The 19,448-nt window shown below is 47.5% G+C and overlaps 1 protein-coding gene across 4 annotated transcripts in view; it reads left to right on the forward strand.

Annotated features, from left to right (window-relative positions):
- The window catches only part of LOC145337623 (spectrin beta chain, non-erythrocytic 1-like), a 304,515-nt gene that overhangs the window by 195,928 nt on the left and 89,139 nt on the right, over positions 1-19,448 (forward strand). For all 4 annotated transcript variants that reach the window (XM_080182424.1, XM_080182427.1, XM_080182425.1 and 1 more), the window contains one exon: positions 17,530-17,681. In XM_080182424.1, the coding sequence (XP_080038550.1) occupies positions 17,530-17,681 (152 nt within the window). The remainder of the gene's footprint in view (positions 1-17,529; positions 17,682-19,448) is intronic.

Below are 19,448 nucleotides of genomic sequence, written 5' to 3' on the forward strand. Positions count from 1 at the left end.
TTAAGAAAATTTGGCATGTCCGCTACGACTCTCACCAACTTTTACAGATGCACCATAGAAAGCATTCTTTCTGGTTGTATCACAGCTTGGTCTGGGCTCCTGCTCTGCCCAAGACCGCAAGGAACTGCAAAAGGTTGTGAATGTAGCCCAGTCCCTCATGCAAACCAGCCTCCCATCCATTGACTCTGTCTACAGTTCCTGCTGCCAGCACATTCCAGATCATCACCACCCTTAGGGTTAAAAAAGGTTTTCCTTAAATCCACCCCCCCACCCCTCACTTTTAATTTGTGTCCCCTCGTAACTGACCGTTCTGTGAAGGGGAACAGCTGCTCCCTGTCCACCTGTCCAGGCCCCTCATAATCTTGTACATCTCGATCAGATTGTCCCCTCAGTCTTCTCTGTTCCAGAGAAAACAACCCAAGCCTATCCAACCTCTACATGGCAGGGTTCAATTGATTTGATGTGATTTATTATTGTCACATGTATTGGAATACAGTGAAAAGTATTGTTTCTTGCACTATACAGTCAAAGCATACCGTTCATAGAGAAGGAAAGGAGAGAATGCGGAATGTAGTGTTACAGTCATAACTAGGGTGTAGAGAAAGATCAACTTAATGTGAGGTAGGTCCATTCAAAAGTCTGACAGCGGCAGGGAAGAAGCTGTTCTCGATTCGGTTGGTACGTGATCTCAGACTTTTGTATCTTTCTCTTGACGGAAGAAGGTGGAAGAGAGAATGTCTGGGTTGCGTGGGGTCCTTAATTATGCTGGCTGCTTTTCCGAGGCAGCAGGAAGTGTAGACAGAGTCAGATGAAGATCAAATGAAGATATTTTCTAATACAGAAGGAACCAAAATTAATGTGTCTAGTGTCAAAAATTGTAAGCCCGTAAGGGAAACAGATGCTCGCTGTACTCTGCTTTATGTCAAATGAATGAGTGCAGATATTGAACATGAGTTCAGGAACATGAAATCATATTTACCCTGCACTGCTTTGGAAACAACAAAGAACGGCTCTGCTTCCGCCATTGTTTATTGAGTATTATATCCTACTCTAAGTCATTGGACAGGAGGAGTTTAAAAGTTTATTAACACCGCAATTAAGTTACTGTGAAAATCCTCCAGTTGCCGCACTCCAGCGCCTGTTCGGCTACACTGAGGGAGAATTTAGCACGGCCAATCTGCCTAACCAGCGCGTCTTTGGATACTAAAGGGCAATTTAGCATGGCCAATCCACCCAGCCTGCACATCTTTGGACACTAAGGGGCAACTTAGCATGGCTAATCCGCCTAACCTACACATCTTTGGATACTAAGGGGCAATTTAGCATGGCCAATCTGCCTAACCTACATATCTTTGCATACTAAGGGGCAGTTTAGCACAGCCAATCCACCCAAACCTGCATATCTTTGGACAATAAAGGGCAATTTAGCGTGGCCAATGCACCTAACCCACTCATCTTTGGACACTAAGGGGCAATTTAGCAATCTTTGGACGTGCTAAATTGCCCCTTAGTTCCAAAGATGTGCAGGTTAGGTGGATTGGCCATGATAAATTGCCCCTTAGTGTCAGGGGGATTAACACGGTAAATATGTGTAGTTATGGGGATTGGGCTTGTGTGGGATTGTGCTTGGTGCAGACTTGATGGGCCAAATGGCCACCATCTGCACTTAGAATTCTATGATTTGGCTAAAATACAACGTTTGTGAAGTGTTATCGTAAAGCTGCAGAAACATTTGTCATGAGTTGGGAAGTCTCAAGCAGACAGCTATGCAGCTGGACCCTGTTATTTCCTTCTGTTGCACTTCTACAGGTTAAAGCTGGCCGAAAAATTAAAAATTGGAATGCACTGATGGTTAATTAGACAAAGACTGTGCATGACTTCAGACCCACAGAACAGAAGATGCTGGGTTTGATTTCGGATCTGCATTATTCGCTCAGTTGGAATGTTACTTCAGGCAAACATTGAGTCACTTAGCAAGCAAGTGTTGATTTGAATCAGAGAACCCTACAGTGCAGAAGGAGGCCATTCAGCCCATTGAGTCAACGCAGGACCTATCCCCGTAACCCTACATATTTACCTTGTCAGCCTCCCTGACACTAAGGGACAATTTAGCTTGGCCAATCCACCTAACCTGCACATCTTTGGACACTAAGGGACAATTTAGCATGGCCAATCCACCCTAACCTACACATTTTTGGGAGGAAACTGGAGCACCCGGAGGAAACCCATGCAGACACAGGGAGAATGTGCCAACTCCACATGCACAGTGACCGGGGTCCCTGGCACTGTGAGGCAGCAGTGCTAACCACTGTGGCGCCATGCTGTCCAATAATAAATCAAATTTGAATTGATTTATTATTGTCATATGTACTGACATACAGTGAAAAGTATTATTTGATTTGATTTATTATTGTCATCTTGTGGATAGTCGATACTGCTGCCACTGAGCTTTGGTGGTGGAGGGATTGAATGTTTGTGGAAGGGGTAGCTATCAAGCGGCTGCTTTGGTGGTCCACTTTGGTAGGAAGAATGGTAGGAAGGACTATTACTTACGGGGCGAAAAACTGCAGCAGGCGACGGTGCAGAGGGACCTCGGGGTCCTTGTGCATGAGTCGCAAAAACCCAGCTTGCAGGTGCAGCAGGTGGTCAGGAAGGCGAATGGGATGCTGGCCTTCATAGCGAGGGGGATTGAATATAAAAGTAGGGAGGTCTTGCTGCGGCTGTATAGGGCATTGGTGAGGCCGCAGCTGGAGTACTGTGTGCAGTTTTGGGCACCGCACCTGCGCAAGGATATTTTGGCCTTGGAGGGAGTGCAGAGGAGGTTTACTAGGCTGATACCGGAGTTGAGGGGGTTGAGCTATGAGGAGAGGCTGAATAAACTGGGCTTGTACTCGTTAGAGTTTATAAGAATGAGGGGAGATCTCATTGAGACGTATAAGATGATGAATGGGATGGATAGGACAGAGGTGGAAAGACTCTTCCCGCTCAAAAAAGACAGCAGGACTAGGGGGCACAGCCTCAAGATAAAAGGGGGGCGGTTTAGAACGGAGTTGAGGAGGAACTTCTTCACTCAAAGGGTGGTGAATCTCTGGAATTCTCTGCCCGTTGAAGTGGTGGAGGCTGCCTCGCTAAATATTTTTAAGACGCGGGTTGATGGGTTTTTGATAAGAGAGGGGATTAAGGGTTATGGGGAGAGGGCGGGAAAGTGGAACTGAGCCACGACAGATCAGCCATGATCTTATTGAATGGCGGGGCAGGCTCGAAGGGCTGTATGGCCTACTCCTGCTCCTATTTCTTATGTTCTTATGTTCTTATGATTTGATTTATTATTGTCACATTTATTAGTATACAGTGAAAAGTATTGTTTCTTGTGTGCTATAAATATGGGAATAGGGCCCGGGTGGGATTGTGGTCGGTCTAGACTCAACAGGCCGAATAGCTGCCTTTTGCACTGTAGTGATTCTGTAACTAACTTAAAAAATAAATTAGCTCAGTGACCATAAAGCACTCAAAGGGGGACTGAAATTAAAACCCCTTGGCCTTGGTAAAGACTTGTTCTCAATCCCAGAATCCCTTTTATTTTATCCGTGTTACTCCGTATATGGTCACTTAATTTGGCTGATTTATGAGCCACAGGTTGATTCATTTTCCAGTGGATGTTTTGTCTGGACGGAGGTTGGGCTGCAGAGCTGTAGGTTGGTCTGTGTCGTGCTGGCAATGGGGAGTGATATTGGGTCAAGGCTGTCAGCTACCATTACGATGTGAGCTTGATTTGAGTGAGGACAATGCTTGATTTGATTTATTGTTGTCACATGTATTAATATCATAGAATCCCACAGTGCAGGAGGAGGCCGTTCGGCCCATCAAGTCTGCAACGACCACAATCCCACCGGGCCCAATCTGCACAACCCCATGCACTTACTCTAACTAGTCCCCCTGACACTAAGGGGCAATTTAGCATGGCCAATGCACTTAACCAGCACATCTTTAGACTGTGGGAGGAAACCGGAGCACTCGGAGGAAACCCACACAGACACAAGGAGAATGTGCAAACTCCGCACAGACAGTGACTCGAGCCAGGAATCGAACTCAGGTCCCTGGCACTGTATGAGGCACCAGGGATAATATAAGTGAAAAGTATTGTTTCTTCGATGCTATACAGACAAAGCATACCGTTCATAGAGAAGAAAAGGAGAGAATGCAGAATGTAGTGTTACACTCATAGCTAGGATGTAGAGAAAGATCAACTTAATGTGAGGTAGGTCCATTCAAAAGTCTGACAGCAGCAGGGAAGAAGTTGTTCTTGAGTCGGTTGGTACGTGACCTCAGACTTTTGTATCTTTTTCCCAATAGAAGGAGGTGGAAGAGAGAATGTCCGGGGTGCGTGGGGTCCTTAATAATGCCGGCTACTTTTCCCGAGGCAGCGGGAAGTGGAGACATAGTCAGTGGATGGGAGGCTGGTTTACATGAGGGGACTGGGCTACATTCACAACCTTTTGTAGTTCCTTGCGGTCTTGGATAAAGCAGGAGCCCATACCAAGCTGTGATACAACCAGAAAGAATGCTTTCTATGGTGTATCTGTAAAAGTTAGTGAGAGTCATGGCTGTTATGCCAAATTTCCTCAGTCGTTTGAGAAAGTAGAGGCATTGATGGTGCTTTCTTAACTATAGTGTCGGTGTGGGGGGACCAGGACAGACTGTTGGTGATCTGGACACCTAAAAACTTGAAGCTCTCGGCCCTTTCTACTTCATCCCCATTGATGTAGACAGGAGCATGTTCTCCTTTACACTTCCTAAAGTCGATGACAATCTCCTTCGTTTCGTTGACATTGAGAGAGATTGTTTTCGCTGCAGCAGTTCATCAGGTTCTCCATCTCTTTCCTGTACTCTGTCTCATCATTGTCTGGGATCTGACCAACAATGGTGGTATCATCAGCAAACTTGAGAGTTGAGTTGGAGGGGAATTTGGCCGCACATTCGTAGGTGTATAAGGAGTATAGTAAGTAAGGAGTATATGAATATAAAAAAAAATCCTTCTGAGTTGGCGTGGTCTCGATGGGCTGAATGGCTTCCTTCTGTACTCTTGAGATTCTATGAATCCTATCACATCTGTTTTCAAATGTGGTTGGAATGAAAGAAGCCCAGATAAACTGGGTTACTGTTCTAAGACAAAGAATTGGGGAAATTTGATTGTGACTGGATCGGGGAAGCGATGGCCTAGTGGTATTATCGCTGGAGTATTAATCCAGAAACTCTGCGAATGTTCTGGGGACCCGGGTTTGGATCCCACCACGGAATTAATTCTAAAAAATATCTGCAATTAACCATCTACTGATGACCATGAAACCATTGTCGATTGCTGGAAAAACCAGCTGGTTCACTGATGCCCTTCAGGGAAGGAAATCTGCTGCCCTTACTTGGTCTGGCCTACACAGTACCAGAAGGATGTGGAGGCTTTGGAGAGGGTACAGAAAAGATTTACCAGGATGTTGCCTAGTATGGAGGGCATTAGCTATGAGGAGAGGTTGGAGAAACTCGGTTTGTTCTCACTGGAACAACGGAGGTTGAGGGGTGATCTGATACAAGATTATGAAGGGCACGGACAGAGTGGATAGTCAGAAGCTTTTTCCCAGGGTGGAAGAGTCAATTACTAGGGGGCATAGGTTTAAGGTGCGAGGGGCAAGGTTTAAAAGAGATGTATAAGCAGATTTTTTTACACAACAAGGGTGGTGGGTGCCTGGAACTCGTTGCCGGGGAAGGTAGTGAAAGCGGATATGGTAGTGCTTTTAAGGGGTGTCTTGACAAATCCATGAATAGGATGGGAATAGAGGCATATGGTTCCCGGAAGGGTGGGGGGTTTTAGTTCAGTCGGGCAGCTTGGAGGGGCCGAAGGGCCTATTCCTGTGCTGTAATTTTCTTTGTTCTTTGTTTTTTTTTGAAAAGAAAACTCTCTTAAGAGAGTGAAAAACATCACGAGGCATCAGGCAGACTCAGAGAAAAGCCGATGGCGATTTTTTTTTTGTGCCACGGAATATTCCGAGAAAGTGCATTACTGGGGAAGCTCACCGACGGAACGGAATGAGCCGGAGGGCGTGATGAACTGCCTTGGTTGGAGTGTGTCTCCCTCGTGATGTACGTTGATAGGTTGTTGCAGCCGGGGCGGGGTGGGGGGGGAGGTTCTGTCCTTTAATTGCTTTGCCTTGGGGATTTAACATTCAGTAGCTTCATTGATAAGACTAACTTAGCCGGATCATGTGTGTGCTTCTCTCTCTCTCTCTGTCTCCCCCGCACCCCTCCAGGAACCTGGCTTTTGACTTAGTGCTTGGCCCTTTATGTTCCCCGCTTCATTTTTATTCCCATATAAATCCTCGGGCCAAAGAAACAAAAGGTTCCAGTCAGTAAGTTCAGCGCATTAACGTGAGTCGGTCGCACTAAACCTGGCACGACCTGAGAATCGCCTTGAGACAACGACTGTGCGCCTGGGCGCCAGGAACTGGTAATATCTGCCACACCCACTGCTGAATGATTTGCCCTCAATGATAAATGTTCTCAAGGGCGGCACAGTGGTTAGCACTGCTGCCTCACGGTGCCAAGGACCCGCATTCGATTCCCAGCTTGGGTCACTGTCTGTGTGGAGTTTGCATGTTCTCCCCGTGTCTGCGTGGGTTTCCTCCCACAGTCTAACAGACGTGCTGGTTATTGGTATTAAATTGCCCCTTAATGCCCAACATTAAGTTTATTTATTAATGTCACAAGTCGGCTTACATTAACACTGCAGTGAAGTTACTGTGAAAATCCCCTAGTCGCCACTCTCCAGCCCCTGTTCAGGTTACAGTGAGGGAGAATTTAGCATGGCCATTGCACCTTAACCAGCACGTCTTTCAGACTGTGGGAGGAAACCAGAGCACCTGGAGGAAACCCACGCAGACGCGGGGGAGAACGTGCAGACTCCACATAGAAAGTGACCTAAGCCGGGAATCGAACCTGGGTCCCTGGCACTGTGAGGCAGCAGTGTGAACCATTGTGCCACCATGCCGCCCCAGATGTGTAGGTTAGCTGGATTGGCCATGCTAAATTGCCCTTAGTATTCAAAGATGTGTAGGTTAGGTAGGATGGCCATGCTAAATTGCCCCTTAGTGTCTAAAGGTGTGCAGGTTAGACAGATTGGCCATGCTAAATTGTCCCTTAGTAACCTGGGATGTGAAGGTTAGAAAATAAATGTGTGGGTTATGGGGATTTGGGCCTGGAGTGGGATTGTGTTTGGTATATAGTTGAATGGCCTCCTTCTGCACTGCAGGGATTTGAAGCGAGGACCTCTTGCCTCTGGGTCCTGGGTTCAGACTAAGGCCAGGCTGGAAGTCTCATTTATTTTCTGGCTGCAAGGATCATGTGTGCAGCAAGTTTTAGTTCATGAGGTAGGCCAGTTCTGCCATTATCAAGATAGCAGCTATTGTAAAGGGAAAGATAAAGACACCAGAAATTTGTTGGAGTGTAGAGGGATAGAGGGAGCTTTACTCTGTATCTAACCCCGTGCTGTACCTGTCCTGGGAGTGTTTGATGGGGGGACAGTGTAGAGGGAGATTTACTCTGTATCTAACCCCATGCTGTACCTGTCCTGGGAATGTTTGATGGGGACAGTGTAGAGGGAGCTTTACTCTGTATCTAACCCTGTGCTGTACCGTCCTGGGAGTGTTTGATGGGGGGACAGTGTAGAGGGAGCTTTACTCTGTATCTAACCCCATGCTGTACCTGTCCTGGGAGTGTTTGATGGGGGGACAGTGTAGAGGGAGCTTTACTCTGTATCTAACCCTGTGCTGTACCGTCCTGGGAGTGTTTGATGGGGGGACAGTGTAGAGGGAGCTTTACTCTGTATCTAACCCCATGCTGTACCTGTCCTGGGAGTGTTTGATGGGGGGACAGTGTAGAGGGAGCTTTACTCTGTATCTAACCCTGTGCTGTACCGTCCTGGGAGTGTTTGATGGGGGGACAGTGTAGAGGGAGCTTTACTCTTTATCTAACCTGTGTTTGCTTACAATGGGTGACTGAAAGGGCAAGATCGCTCTCCCTGTACATCTTGCTTCACATTTTGACCCCTGTGGTCTTGTTACCACTGATTGCTGAGGATATGCCCCCAATTTATTTAATCTTAATCCAAATTTAAATTCGGAAATAAAAATAGAATGCTGGAAAACCTGAGCAGTCCTGTGAGCATCTGGAAAAAACAGTTCAATGTTACGAGTGGAGTCTCTTCAAAAGTGCCATTCTGATTAGGTGCACACTTGAAGCACAGTGGGTTAGCACTGTGGCCTCACAGCGCCAGGGACCCCGGTTCAATTCCTGGCTTAGGTACTGCCTGTGTGGAGTCTGCATGTTCTCCCCGTGTCTGCATGGGTTTCCTCCTCCTGCTCGAGTTTCCTCCCACACGCCGTAAGATGTGCAGGTTAGATGGAGTGGCCCTTAGTGTCCAAAGATGCTCAGGTTCCATGCATTGGCCACGCTAAATTGTCTCTTAGTATCAAAGATGTGAGGATTAGGTGGATTGGCCATGCTAAAGTATCCATTAGTATCCAAAAGATGTGCTGGTTAGGGTGCATTGGCCATACGACGTTCTCCCTTGGTGTACCCGAGCAGGCACCAGAGTGTGGTGACTCCAGGATTTTCACAGTAATTTCATTGCAGTGTTAACGTAAGCCTACTTGTCACACCACGAAATAATCTTAGAAATGTAATTTTGTGTTTTATTCTTGTTATTTTTCCAGTGCAGTTTATGGAGATTCTCCGTTCAGAATCTGAAAATGGAAGTTAGGGATTTTTTTGGCTTAGGTGAATGACAAGGTTCTGTGTCACCAGCTGTGACGGTGACTTTGAGTCTGATGGGTGTTGATAGAAGCTGTTCTATCTGCACCCAGTGCCTTTCAAATCGGGCATTAACAAGGACATCAGAGGGTACGGGAGGTAGGCAAGGAAAGTGCCATTGCTGCCTCTAGCAGATTAACCATCATCCTACTGGGCACCACTCCCAGTTTCAAAAGTTCATTAGGATTCATTCATTTAACCTCCACAGCTCGGAAGAAAGGTAACTCTGCGTAGGACCAGTCAAAATGTTTTTCAAACAACAAAGAAAGGAACACAGAAAACTCCAGCACAGGAAACGGCCCTTCAGCCCCTCCAAGCCTGCACTGACCATGCTGCCTGATTGAACTAAAACCTCCTACCCGTCCGGGGACCATATCCCTCTATTTCCATCCTATTCATGGATTTGTCAAGATGCCCCTTAAAAGTCACTATCGTATCCACTACCTCCCCTGGCAATGGGTTTCAGGCACCCACCACCCTCTGTAAAAAACGTGCCTCGTACATCTCCTTGAAACCTTGCCCCTCGCACCTTAAACCTGTGCTCCCTAGTAATTGACTCTTCCACCCTGGGCAAAAGCTTCTGACTATCCACTCTGTCCATGCCCCTCATAATCTTGTAGACGCCTATCAGGTCGCCCTTCAACCTTCAGTGAGAACAAACCCACTTCCCCCAAACTCTCCTCGTAGCTAATGCCCTCCATACCAGGCAACATCCTGTAATTTCATCTTGTAGTTTTTCACAGTGGTTCTGCTGATGCCTGCACTTCATGTGCCATGCCGTCATGTGGTTAAATTTATCTCACACAGTGCAGATTTGGGCTGAGTTTATCTTGGTTCGATTCCTCTGCCCTCATGGTGCCCACATATGCATCTTTATCAACTGGGTGTGATTGCTGCACTGCCTTTCTTGATTTAACTGCGCCTCTTCATTTGATATCATCTGTCAATTTGTGGTTGACTGAATACTGAGCTCTGAGACTCTCCCTTGGAATGTCTATTCACCTAACCCACCCATCTTTGGACATTAAGGGACAATTTAGCATAGCCAATCCACCTAACATACACATCTTTGGACACTAAGGGACAATTTAGCTTGGCCAATCCACCTAACCCACCTATCTTTGGACACTAAGGGACAATTTAGCATGGCCAATCCACCTAACCCACACAATCCTTGAACTGTGGGAAGAAACCATGGGGGAGAATGTGCAAACCTCAGCCAGTCAGCCAAGACCGGGAATTGAACCCGGGTCCCTGGCTCTGAGACAGCAGTGCTAACTCACTGTGCCACTCCTGCTGCCTGTTGAAGAACATTTTTAGATTCTGTAGCTCAATGAACGTCAGCTCTCAAAATCGGAAACCTTTTTACAATGGGTGGTGATTTAAAAGTTACCTCTTGCCTGTGCGCTATGTCAACCTCTCGCAACCTGCTTACTGAGTGCTGCGTGTGTCTCAGAATCAGGTCATTCATCCCATCATGTTGTGCATCGCATCTCCGAATGAGTGTCTGCCTCGTGCCATTCTCCTGCCTTCTCTCCATCACCTTGCATGCATTGTTTCTTTTCAGACGCTCATCTGATTCCTATTTAAATACCTCGATTATATGGACCAGTTCCTGGGTTTCTACTTCAAAGCAAGGGAAGGCCAGATGACTTTATTTGCAGATACAACCCAACTCAATGTAAAGATGAATCATTGACTAAGCACTGCTGCCTCACAGTGGCAGCGACCCGGATTCGATTCTAGCCTCGGGTCACTGTCTGTGTGTGGAGTTTGCACGTTCTCTCCCTCGTGTCTGTGTGGGTTTCCTCCGGGTGCTCCGGTTTCCTTCCATGGTCTGGGGATGTGCAGGTTCGGTGGATTGGCCGTGCTAAATTGCACCTTAGTGTTAGGGGGATGTGATGACTTCAGGCAGACTATTGAGCTTGGCTTGCAAGAGTATGAATTACCTGATGAGTCCTATTCCGTGCCCGCTGGGCACCGCAGGGGCTGGGGTGTATTATCAGGTAACCACATTTTGATTTGATGTTTTAAGTTTCCTTTCTGCTTCAATTTTTGGTTTGCCGGGTCCCCCTCCTTTTAGGGAGCTGTTGTTTTTAATTTGTCCCTCAGTTAATTTGATTTAGTTGTTTGGTTGGTACCTTAAAAGAAATTACTGAGGGAGCCTTGTCCTCCCTGTTTAAGGCAGGTGTGTCAGACTCCCAGCCTGCATTCAGCAGGGAGCAACTGGAGAGCCGGCTGTGTACAGATGTACGGTGTAAATAAAGTAACTTGGTGACGGGACCTTTGCCTCCATGGAGTTATTACAGGGGACTAGCTGTGAAAATTGTATTGGGTTATGGGGATGGGGCCTTGGTGGGATTGTGATCGGTGCAGATTCGATGGGCTGAATGGTCTCCTCCTGCACTGTAGGGATTCTATGGTTATTGGCAAGGGATCAATCAACTGTTAGGTATGCAAGTTTGTTGCTAATGCCCTTGTAATACAAGGACAGTGCAATGCATGCAGTGTGGGTAAATGTACTTGTGACACCCTGGTAAACACTTTTTTTTAACACCCATATTTATGGTTATTCCCCCCTGCTTCCAAACCCCAGACGTTCATGGAACATTTGACTTTGCTATGTAAGCATAATGTCCCTTACAATGTCACTGTGATCACAAGGGTACAAACAGATAGGCTCTTCACCCATCCAGCTCGCTCTCCCATTGTAACCTACAGATGTGCGGGTTCAGTGGATTGGCTACGCTAAATCACCCCTTAGTGTCAGGGGGATTAGCTAAGGTAAATGCATGGGGTTATGGGGATAGGGCCTAAGTGGGATTGTGGTCAGTACAAACTTGATGGGCCAAATGGCCTCTTTCTGCAATGTAGGAATTCTATGATTCTAATCAATCCTTCAGCAACTGTTTCCTTTTGGACTTGGGGTCCCACCTGGATTGTGTCCCCCATGGAAAGAGCTCTCTGCAGTGTTATCACATTGTTATGTGTGGATGGCCCCAGGGCCTTGCATAGGAGTGATGCTATCTCTGCTACCCATTGCTGCAGGCAGCTGCTGGAATTCAGCAGAGGAATGGCTATTTATTTATCCAGCAGATTAAAACATATAAACAGTTTCAACATCTGACCTTCTCATCAAAGCCCTGATGGTTAAATAAAGATCAAAGTTAATACTCTGAAAAGATGGTGATTGGTGGATTGTGCATAAGCAGCCATGTGTTTTACCTTTCAATCAGGGTCATAGAGGTTTACAGCATGGAAACAGGCCCTTCAGCCCAACTTCTCCAGGCTGTCCCTTTCTTTAACCTCTAATTGCCCGCGTTTGGCCCATATCCCTCTATACCCATCCTACCCATGTAACTGTCTAAACGCTTTTTAAAAGACAAAATTGTACCTGCCTCTACTACTACCCCTGGCAGCTCATTCCAGACACTCACCACCCTTTGTGTGAAAAAATTGCCCCTCTGGACCCTTTTGTATCTCTCCCCTCTCACCTTAAGCCTCTAGTTTTAGACTCCCCTACCTTTGGGAAAAGATATTGACTATCTAGCTGATCTGCGCCCCTCATTATTTTATAGACCTCTATAAAGTCACCCCTCAGCCTCTTACGCTCCCAAGAAAAAACGTCCCAGTCTATCCAGCCTCTCCTTATAACTCAATCCATCAAGCCCCGGTAGCATCCTAGTAAATCTTTTCTGTACTCTTTCTAGTTTAATAACTGGTGGCTTTAAAGAGATCGATCTCTTTTGTTTGTTCCATCAAGGTCTCATTTTTATTGCTATCTGGTCTCCAATTCCAGATTATGTAGAGTTGGTTATTTTTTAACTGCAGTTGGCAGCTCCAATATTGACTAAGGGGTGGAGAGTTTATATTTTGATTGTCAGATGAGGTACCAGGCAGAGCAAGGGATGCACATGTGAAAAGATCAGCGGCCCACTGGGCCAGCTCCTGAGTTTAGAACATAGCTTTATCATACACAGAAACACTTGACACACACGATACACACAACACATGGCGCACACGATGAAGTTACTGTGAAAATCTCCTAGTCACCACACTCCAGTGCCTGTTCAGGTACACTAAGGGAGAATTTAGCATGGCCATTGCACCTAACCAGCACGTCTTTCAGACTGTGGGAGGAAACCCAAGCAGATACGGGGAGAAAGTGCAGACTTCGCACAGACCCAAGGCTGGGAATCAAACCTGGGTCTCTGCGCTGTGAGGCAGCAGTGCTAACCACTGTTCCACCGTCGTTTGTCTTGGTGCTGTAGTTTGGAATATAGGTGTCTTTGGGACATGGGAGTATTGTGAGGGGAAATATAAAGAATGCCTTCATCGGCCAATATCATGTGCTATCCAGTAGCTGGCTACAGGACAGCAAGAACTGGGAAAGAGCCAGTGGTGTGTATCATATTGAGAAGAAGAATTTCCAAATTTTATTGCTGTTTATTTCTCTGTGTTCAACCCAAAGACTGACAATGCTGTTGAGAACAGCACTGAGCATTTTGCATCCGTGCAGATGGTTTTTTCTTTAACTGTTGTTTATTTGTTTATTTATTAGTGTCACAAATAGGCTTACATTAACACTGCAATGAAGTTACTGTGAAAATTCTCTAGTCGCCACACTCCAATGCCTGTTCAGGTACACTGAGGGTGAATTTAGCACCTAACCAGCACATCTTTCAGACTGTGGGGGGAAACTGGAGTACCCGGAGGAAACCCATGCAGATGCGGGGAGAACATGCAGACTCCCAAGCTCTATGTGGAGCCTGCATGTACTCCTCATGTCTGCTTAGGTTTCCTCTGGGTGCTCTGGACAGAGACACAGGTGCAGACACAGGGAGAATGTGCAAACTCCACATAGAGCTTGGAAATCTGCACATTCTCTCCATGTCTGCGTGGGTTTCCTCCGGGTGCTCCAGTTTCCTCCGACACTCCAAAGATGTGCAGATTAGGTGGTTTGGCCGTGCTAAGTTGGCCCTTAGTGTCGGGGGATTAGCAGGGTAAATATGTGTGGTTGCGGGAATAGGGCCTGGGTGTTATTGTGGTCAGTGCAGACTGGATGGGCTGAATGGCCTCCTTTAGTACCATACAGATTCTATGATTCATTTATTAGCCACAAGTAGACTTACATTAACATCACGATGAAGTTACTGTAAAAATCCCCTAGGCGCCTACAGTACGGGGCATTTTAGCACCTAATCAGCACACCTTTCAGACTGTGGGAGGAAACCGGAGCACCAGGAGGAAACCCACGCAGACACGGGGAGAACATGCAGACTCCGCACAGAAAGTGACCCAAGCTGGTATTGAACCGGGCCCTTGGCGCGGTGAGGCAGCAGTGCTAAGCCACTGTGCCGCCGTGGGTGCTTATAGTAAAGTTGTGTAGATGGGTGATAAGCAATTGCTCAGAATCACTGATCCACAGTTTGGGTCAACTTCGGAAACCTATTCGATGTTGGAAAGATGCGAGGCAACCCTGTGTTGGAAAGTGGACAGGCTGACTTGATTTGATTTATTATTGTCATATATATTAACATACAGTGAAAAGTATTGATCCTTGGATGCTATACAGCCAAAGCATACCCTTCATAGAGAAGGAAAGGAGAGGGTGCAGAATGTAGTGTTACAGTCACAGCGAGGGTGTAGAGAAAGATCAACTTAATGTGAGGTAGGTCCATTCAAAAGTCTGACAGCAGCAGGGAAGAAGCTGTTCTTGAGTTGGTTGGCACGTGACCTCAGACTTTTGTATCTTTTGCCCGACGGAAGAAGGTGGAAGAGAGAATGTCCGGGGTGCGTGGGGTCTTTAATTATGCCGGCTGCTTTGCTGAAGCAGTGGGAAGTGTAGACAGAGTCAGATGAAGATCAAATGAGGATATTTTCTACAACAGAGGGAACCAAAATTAATGTGTCTGGTGTCAGAAATTGTAAGCCTGTAAGAGAAACAGATGCTTGTTGTACTCTGCTTTATATCAAATGAGTGAGTGCAGATATTGAACATGAGTTCAGGAACATGAAATCATATTTTCTCGAGTCAGTGGATGGGAGGTTGGTTTGTGTGATGGACTGGGCTACATTCACGACCTTTCGTAGCTCCTTATGGTCTTGGTCAGAGCAGGAGCCCATACCAAGCTGCGATACAACCAGAAAGAATGCTTTCTATGGGGCATCTGTAAAAGTTGGACATGCCAAATTTTCTGAGGTGTTAGTTGGGGGTTTTTTCAGATGACTGAACGAGTCTCTGAAAGATGTTGCTGCCTCGTTGATATTACAGTCATGCCAAGGCTGGCAACACTTTGTTATAGATGTGGGCACACTTGCCTTCAGAGCCAGAGAGCACCACCTACTGAGGTGAGATTGTTTCCTGGCCTGTAGCAGCAAGCAACCAGAGGATGCAAAGCTAAGTGTGTAGAATGCCAATGATTCTCGTTCACCCTCAGTTGGACCCAGATCCCTTTCCATTCACTCCCATTGTGCAGGATTTCTATGAAGAACCAGCCTTTTCTCTAACTGTTCAGAACTCTGGTGCCAGCCTAATTATTCACTTTGTAAATGGGACGCCAAAAGGAAGTTACGATGGAACTTTACAAAGCACTGCAGCACTAGTATTGTGTCTGATTCCGGGCACTGTGCTTGAGGAAGGATATGAGGGCTTTAGAGAGGGTGCGGGAAAGAGTTTGCAGAATGGTGCCAGTGTCGAGGACAGACTGGAGAAGCCGGGGTTGCCTTCCTTAGAGAAGAGGTGGTTTAGAGATTGGATAGAGGAGTAGACAGCGAGAAACTGTTCCCGCTGGTCAGAGGGACACAAATTTACAATTATTGATGGGGTGGCACAGTGGGTTAACACTGCTGCCCCACAGTGCCAGACACGCAGGTTCAATTCCAGCCTCGGTCAGCGTGGAGATTGCACTTTCTCCCCCTTATCTGAATCATTGAATCAGAGAAGGCCATTCAGGCCATCAAGTCTGCACCAATCACCCAGCCCCTATCCCCATAACCCCATACATTTACCCTAGCTAGTCCCCTGACACTAAGGGACAATATAGCACGGCCAATCCACCTAACCCGCACACCTTTGGACTGTGGGAGGAAGCCGGAGCACCCGGAGGATACCCACACAGACACGGGGAGAATGTGCAAACTCCACACAGACAGTGACCCAAGCCAGGAATCGAACCCGGGTCCCTGGGGACTAAAACCTGGTGTTGTCAGACTTTTTACTGTGTTTACGCCAGTCCAACGCCGGCATACCCACATCATCACACACTGTGAGGCAGCAGTGCTAACCACTGTGCCACTGAGCCTTTCCTGCGTGGGTTTCCTCTGGGTGCTCCGGTTTCCTCCCACAGTCCGAAAGACATGCTGGTTAGGTTGATTGGTCATGTTAAATTGCCCCTTAGTGTCAGTGGGATTAGCAGGGTAAATGTGTGGGGTAAAGGAATATGGTCTGGGTGGGATTGTCGTCGGTACAAACTCCATAGGCCAATTGGCCTCCTTCTGTTCTGTAGGGATTCTATGATAAATGAACCATTTGATTTTGATTTGATTTATTATTGTCACATGTATTAGTATACAGAGAAAAGTGTAGTTACTTGCAAGCTGTACAGACAAAGCATACCGTTCATAGAGAAGGAAAGGAGAGGGTGCAGAATGTAGTGTTACAGTCGTAGCTAGGGTGTAGAGAAAAAGCAACTTAATACGAGGTAGGTCCATTCAAAAGTCTGACAGCAGCAGGGAAGAAGCTGTTCTTGAGTTGGTTGGTACGTGACCTCAGACTTCTGTATATCTTTCCTGAAGGAGGAAGGTGGAAGAGAGAATGTCCGGGGTGTGTGGGGTCCTTAATTATGCTGGCTGCTTTTCCGATGCAGCAGGAAGTGTAGACAGAGTCAATGGGTGGGAGGGTGAACCAAAAGTGAGTTGAGGTAAATCTTTTTCACGCAGTGAATGTTTAGGATCTGGAATATATTACTGGGGTCGCCACGCTATCAGAAAGATGTGGAGGCTTTGGAGAGGGTACAGAAAAGATTTACAAGGATGTTGCCTGGTATGGAGGGCCTTACCTATGAGGAGAGGTTGGAGAAACTTGGTTTGTTCTCACTGGAACGACGGAAGTTGAGGGGAGACCTGATAGAAGTCTACAAGATTATGAGAGGCACGGACAGAGTGGATAGTCAGAAGCTTTTTCCCAGGGTGGAAGAGTCTAGAGGGGTGCACAGGTTTAAGGTGCAAGGGGCAAGGTTTAAAGGAGATGTACGAGGCATGTTTTTTTACACAGGGGGTGCCTAGAACTCACTGCTGGGGGAGATAGTGGAAGCAGATACATTTGATTTGATTTATTATTGTTACATGTATTGGTATACAGTGAAAAGTATTGTTTCTTGCACACTATACAGACAAAACATACCATTCATAGAGAAGGAAAGGAGGGGGTGCAGAATGTAGTGTTAAAGTCACAGTAGGGTGTAGAGAAAGGTCAACTTAATGCGAGGTAGGTCCATTCAAAAGTCTGACAGCAGCAGGGAAGAAGCTGTTCTTGGGTCAGTCGGTACGTGACCTCAGACTTTTATATCTTTTTCCTGATGGAAGAAAGTGGAAGAGAGAATGTCCGTATGTGATGCAAGTCTACTCGTGACACTAATAAATAAACTTAAACTCTCCTGCCTTTTGTTTCAGACGAACGTGAAGCTGTGCAGAAGAAGACATTCACAAAATGGGTGAACTCGCACTTGGCAAGAGTGACGTGTCGGATCACAGACCTGTACACGGACCTGAGGGACGGACGCATGCTGATCCGTTTACTGGAGGTGTTGTCGGGGGAACAGCTGGTCAGTGTCGGTCTCTTATCCTCTTGTGTGGCTGTGGTCGGAACGATGTGACAGGAGTAGCTTTAGGCCAGTGTGGGTCGTCAACTTTCCAGGCAGTCACAAGCCCCATCCAGGGTTTAAAGGACAGTCAAGAGTTCTCCCAGGATAGTGTTACCAAAGAGAGGTTGACTCCCTTCTCTGAGAACTAACACCTAACCACTGAACGAGTACCTGGCCTCATAATCTGTTAAAGAGTGTGTGAGACGTAGTACCATCTACTTGTCAGCAACTTTTTGTGGTTAAATCAAAGTTATTACCTGAGACTCTGAGCCCAATTTTACCATTTTGAAAAGTTTCAGATCTGGCTTTTAGACCCGTTCTCAGGCGCCCCCATACACACTCTGACTGTAAAAATATCAGTGATTCATGCCTGTGGGCAGGGCTTAACGTCGCCCCCAATCCTGCAGCTTCGATCGGAGTCTCCAACTGTGCGTGCGCAGAGAAAAGAAAATGATAGAATGCTGCTCCCCTGCCGCATCCCCCTCGGGCCAGGTAATACCTCCCCCTGGCCCACACAGACATGGCCCCACTCCCCCCACAACATTACTGATCCACCACGGTTCCCCCCTCCTCCTTCCCCCTCACTGATCTCAGGCAGAGTGGCAGCGGAACCTCCTTCCCCCTCACTGACCTCAGGCAGAGTGGCAGCGGAACCTCCCTCCCCCCTCACTGACCTCAGACAGAGTGGCAGCGGACTCCCCCCTTCCCCCTCACTGATCACAGGCAGAGTGGCAGCAGAACCCCCTTCCCCCTCACTGATCACAGGCAGAGTGGCAGCGGACTCCCCCCTTCCCCCTCGCTGATCTCAGGCAGAGTGGCAGCGGACTCTCCCCTTCCCCCTCACTGATCTCAGGCAGAGTGGCAGCGGACTCCCCCCTTCCCCCTCACTGATCTCAGGCAGAGTGGCAGCGGACTCCCCCCTTCCCCCTCACTGATCTCAGGCAGAGTGGCAGCGGAACCCCCTTCCCCCTCACTGATCTCAGGCAGAGTGGCAGCGGAACCCCCTTCCCCCTCACTGATCTCAGGCAGAGTGGCAGCGGAACCCCCTTCTCCCTCACTGATCTCAGGCAGAGTGGCAGCGGACTCCCCCCTTCCCCCTCACTGATCTCAGGCAGAGTGGCAGCGGACTCCCCCCTTCCCCCTCACTGATCTCAGGCAGAGTGGCAGCGGAACCTCCTTCTCCCCTCACTGATCTCAGGCAGAGTGGCAGCGGAACCCCCTTCCCCCTCACTGATCTCAGGCAGAGTGGCAGCGGAACCCCCTTCCCCCTCACTGATCTCAGGCAGAGTGGCAGCGGAACCCCCTTCCCCCTCACTGATCTCAGGCAGAGTGGCAGCGGACTCCCCCCTTCCCCCTCTCTGATCTCAGGCAGAGTGGCAGCGGACTCCCCCCTTCCCCCCTCACTGATCTCAGGCAGAGTGGCAGCGGATGCAAATACATTTAAATGGCCGTTGTGCCCCTTTCAGGCGCTGTCCCAGTCGCATCCATTTTCGGATCTTGGTGAAGAGGGAACCAGCGCGGAGGCAGGTGCGGATCGTGCTACTTGACTCACACCCGACTTTACCAAGTTTTTGGCACCCAAAAACTGGCACAATACAATGGTAAAATCAGGCCCTCTCCCTTTAAAATCAACAAGTAACACTTTATCTAACTAACAGGTCAGCTAAACTATGAACAAACTGGATAAAACATGATTCTAATGGAATGTTGTTTATATAAATACAATTC

Source organism: Carcharhinus amblyrhynchos, unplaced genomic scaffold, assembly GCF_965287045.1.
Source record: "Carcharhinus amblyrhynchos unplaced genomic scaffold, sCarAmb.v2.hapA scaffold_54, whole genome shotgun sequence".
Lineage (NCBI taxonomy): Eukaryota > Metazoa > Chordata > Chondrichthyes > Carcharhiniformes > Carcharhinidae > Carcharhinus > Carcharhinus amblyrhynchos.